The sequence below is a fragment of the Sceloporus undulatus genome, unplaced genomic scaffold (assembly GCF_019175285.1).
Source record: "Sceloporus undulatus isolate JIND9_A2432 ecotype Alabama unplaced genomic scaffold, SceUnd_v1.1 scaffold_3500, whole genome shotgun sequence".
Taxonomy (NCBI): Eukaryota; Metazoa; Chordata; class Lepidosauria; order Squamata; family Phrynosomatidae; genus Sceloporus; species Sceloporus undulatus.
In genome coordinates, this window is record NW_024806420.1 from 1 (window position 1) to 3,334 (window position 3,334).

A 3,334-nucleotide genomic window follows, 5' to 3' on the forward strand; every position below is an offset into this window, starting at 1 on the left:
CCCCCCAATTCCAGGGCTCCTCTGTCTTCTCCATCTCAGCTGGGGAGGGGGCTCCCTGGGGGTCATCTGCCTGCAAGTCCAGCATCCAGGCCAGGCCGAGAACCTGCCCATTGGCCTCCTCCTCACAGGTGGGTCACCTGGGGCCGGGCGATCCGTGCCTGCAGCCACCAGAGAGAGAGAGAGAGAGAGGAGCAGAGGTGAGCCAGGTGGCCCCTGAGAGTCCCCTGCTCTCCTTAAGGAGTCGCCCTCACCCCACTCTGCCCTCCTGCTTCCCCGACTGAACCAGAGGCCCAGAGATCCCACTCCCCTCTTCTGCAGCCCAAACGTCCCACTTTGTCCCACTGGGAGCCTCCTGACCCCCCCTCCCCCGACTTCCGTAGTTTTAGGGCCCTTGGCCTCCTACTGCCCCCCCCCAATCTGGACAGACAAGATGGTGCTTCCAAGGGGAGGGTATCTATGCCGCTGGCCACCCTGATGTACCATAGTGAGGGTGAACCCCCGCCACAACCTCTTTATTTCTACCCCTCCCCCCCAGGCAACTGCTGTACCTGAAGGGAGGTGTCCACTTTGTCCAGCCGTGGCCGGAAGGTGCCTTGGTCTGGCGGGGAGCTCCGTCCGTCCTCACTGCTGGAGCGGCCATCTGGGTCTGTGGGGGCTGGGAGAAAAGAGTGGAAGAGAGCTTGAGAGGGCAGCCGGGGCACTCCTAGGAGTGGCCCGGGGCAAGCCACACTCTCTCAGCCTCCGCTCTCTCCCCCTTCGCCCACCTGGGGAGGGGGCTCCTACCTGGTGCACTGATGCTGGTGCTGCTGCTGCCATCCCTGGCGGGGATGTGGGGCCGAGGCAGCCAGGGGGGGCTCCATTCCGGGTCATTCTCGTACCAGGCCTCCTCACTGATGGCCGGATTCTTCAGCCTGTAACCACCAACACCCCCCCTAATATATGGGTCAGCCAAGGCCCCCCATGTTTGCTGGCCCTTTAGTGGGCTGTCCAGCAAACACACTACAGCTCTTCGCTAGGCTGATGCCCACATTGTGGCCTCCTGGATTCTGATACAATTATTTTATTCATGTTTCTTATGGGTCAGGGAAGGACAGGGAGAGGGGTGAAGCCCCTTTGGAAGAGGAAGGTCTTGGCCCTGCAGCCCAAATCAAACTGTTGGGGTTTCCTTTGGAAGAGGCCGGCCCTGCGGCTCCTCCAGAGCATTGGTCATGTCCAGTAGTGAGCATCTGCTGTGCACGGAGGCAGACGGATGCCCAGCGCTGGGCCAGATGTGGAAGAAGGAAGCCACCCCCCTTCTCAAGGAGAGCCATGTGCCAGGTGAGCAAAGGAGGGCTTCAGGTGAAAACGCATCCTGTCCAGCAGGAGTCCAGAGATTGGGAGAAGCCAGAGAGGGAGCATGGGACAACCTCCTAGCCCAGAGAGAAGTGCCCCATCAGGGAGACTGTGCCCGGGCAGGGAAGCCCACCCTGTTCCTCCCACCTGCCTCCCTGGTGCCTGCCTTGCCCTCTGCTCACCTGGGCTGCCAAGTCTGGTGCTGCCAGCAGAGGAGGATGGCCAGGACAAGGATCACGATCAGGAGGACCGCCAGGCCCAGCGCCACCCCCACGGCCACCCCCACCTTGCTGATCCTTTGCTCGCAGTGCCAGCCGGTGTACCAGTAAGAGTCCGACTGGGGGCAACTGGAGAGGGAAGAGAGGAGTCAGGAGGGAGAGTGGGGGGGGGCAGACCTTTGGGCCCCTGGTAGAGGAGGCAAAGGGTCACAGCACGTGGCTGGGGGAGACATCCTGGCTAGTTCTCTCTTTGTTGCTGCCCCCTGGAACTGTTGGAGGTCCTGTTTGCACATCCCTCCTAGCCCCCTGCCCCACAAACAGCCCCCTGTGCCCCTTCTTGCCCTGGGCCACACCAGACCACAGCGTCTTCCTGGCCCCTAAGCCCCCAAGCCCCCGGGTTTGACCTCCAGAGATCTTGGCTGGCTCCCTCCTCCACCCCTTCCTGTGGGGTGAGATGGCATTAGCCCTGGTCTACCTCGCAGGGTTATTGTTGCAATCCGATGATGTTTGCAGGCTCAGCTGCCTTCCCTCTCTTTGGCGCAAGGTCCAACACCATCAGCTGCAAAGCTGACAGGACAAGGGCCTGAGCAAGGCCTGACCCTTGGCTGCCCCCCACCCCACTCCATCCCTGGGGTGCTACTTACAAGCAGTTGGGCCCATTGGACCGGATCTGACAGTTCCCATTACCACAGCTGAAGTAGTCCGGGTGCTGTGAGCTGCAGCTGGAGACGCACTGGACGCTGTTGTTCACGCTTTTTGCCATGAAGTAGACCTGGAGGTCCTTGGACAACCAGGCAGTGCACACCGCTGGTCATCCAGCCACGGGGGGGGGGGGGGGGAAGAGTCAGACGGGAGGGGCAAACGCAGCCACTGCCCCAATTACAACCACACCCCACCCACCATGCCACGTCTGCCTGGTGCCTCCCAGCTAAGCAAAGGGAGAGGGGCAAATGCAGTGAGGTGCCCAGACATGCCCCATTGTGTGTGACCCTTGCTTTTCCTTTGCCCAACCATCTCAGTCTGGGTGCCCCAGTGCAGGGGTTGGGCACAGGGTGGGCATGGAGGTGCCCAAAGAATGCCCACTCGTGCAGGGAGAAACATAGGGGAGGGTCCCACCTGTGGGGTCCAGTGGTACTGGGGTCACTTGGAATTCTGGATAGAACCTCAGGCAGGTAGAATCTGAAGAAGGGAAGGAAAGGAAGAAGGTGGCAGCGCCTCAGAAGACGGAGAGCCTGGCACAGAAGAAGGGCCTGCCCCTCACCCTGCAAGGCCACCCCTTCCTTCCTGAACAGTCCTCCCCACTCCCCCCCACTCCCCCCCCCCATATTCAAGATGCTTTTCCTATTGTTTAGGTTGAATCTCTTTGCTTGTTATTTAAATCCAACGGTTTGTGTCCTAGTTTCTGAAGCAGCAGAAAACAAGCTCAGTCCATCTGCAAAAGTCCTTCCTGGGCACCATTTAACACCAAACATCTGCGAATATAGATGTCATCTACAAAAACTATGCTACCAATGTCTTTCTCTCAGCTACAGGGTCCCTTTCTGCGCTGATTTCCCAGACTAACACAGCAATGCCTTTGAGTCCCTTCAGGTAGTCAGAGATTGCTATCTTCTTCAAGCTGGACATACCCAGCTCCCTCAGCCATTCCTCACTGGGATGGCCAGTTTCCATCCAGACCTTTGACCACCTTGGTCACCCTCCTCTGGACACGCTCCAGCTTATCCACCTCTTCCTTGACCTCTGGAGTCCCAAAATGGACACAGGATTCCATACTTAAAATCCAG

The 3,334-nt window shown here is 59.4% G+C and overlaps 1 protein-coding gene across 1 annotated transcript; it reads right to left on the reverse strand.

Moving 5' to 3' along the window:
* Positions 1-548: 548 nt before the first annotated feature.
* LOC121918052 (mucin-3B-like) lies at positions 549-2,726 on the reverse strand (the record flags this gene model as incomplete). The annotated part of the gene is made up of 5 exons (XM_042444162.1): positions 2,667-2,726; positions 2,195-2,357; positions 1,515-1,679; positions 784-911; positions 549-655 (listed from the first exon to the last, which is right to left on the reverse strand). Coding segments are annotated over exons 2-5 (519 nt in total), but the record flags the coding sequence as incomplete, so codon positions are not given.
* Between the last annotated feature and the right edge of the window lie 608 nt (positions 2,727-3,334).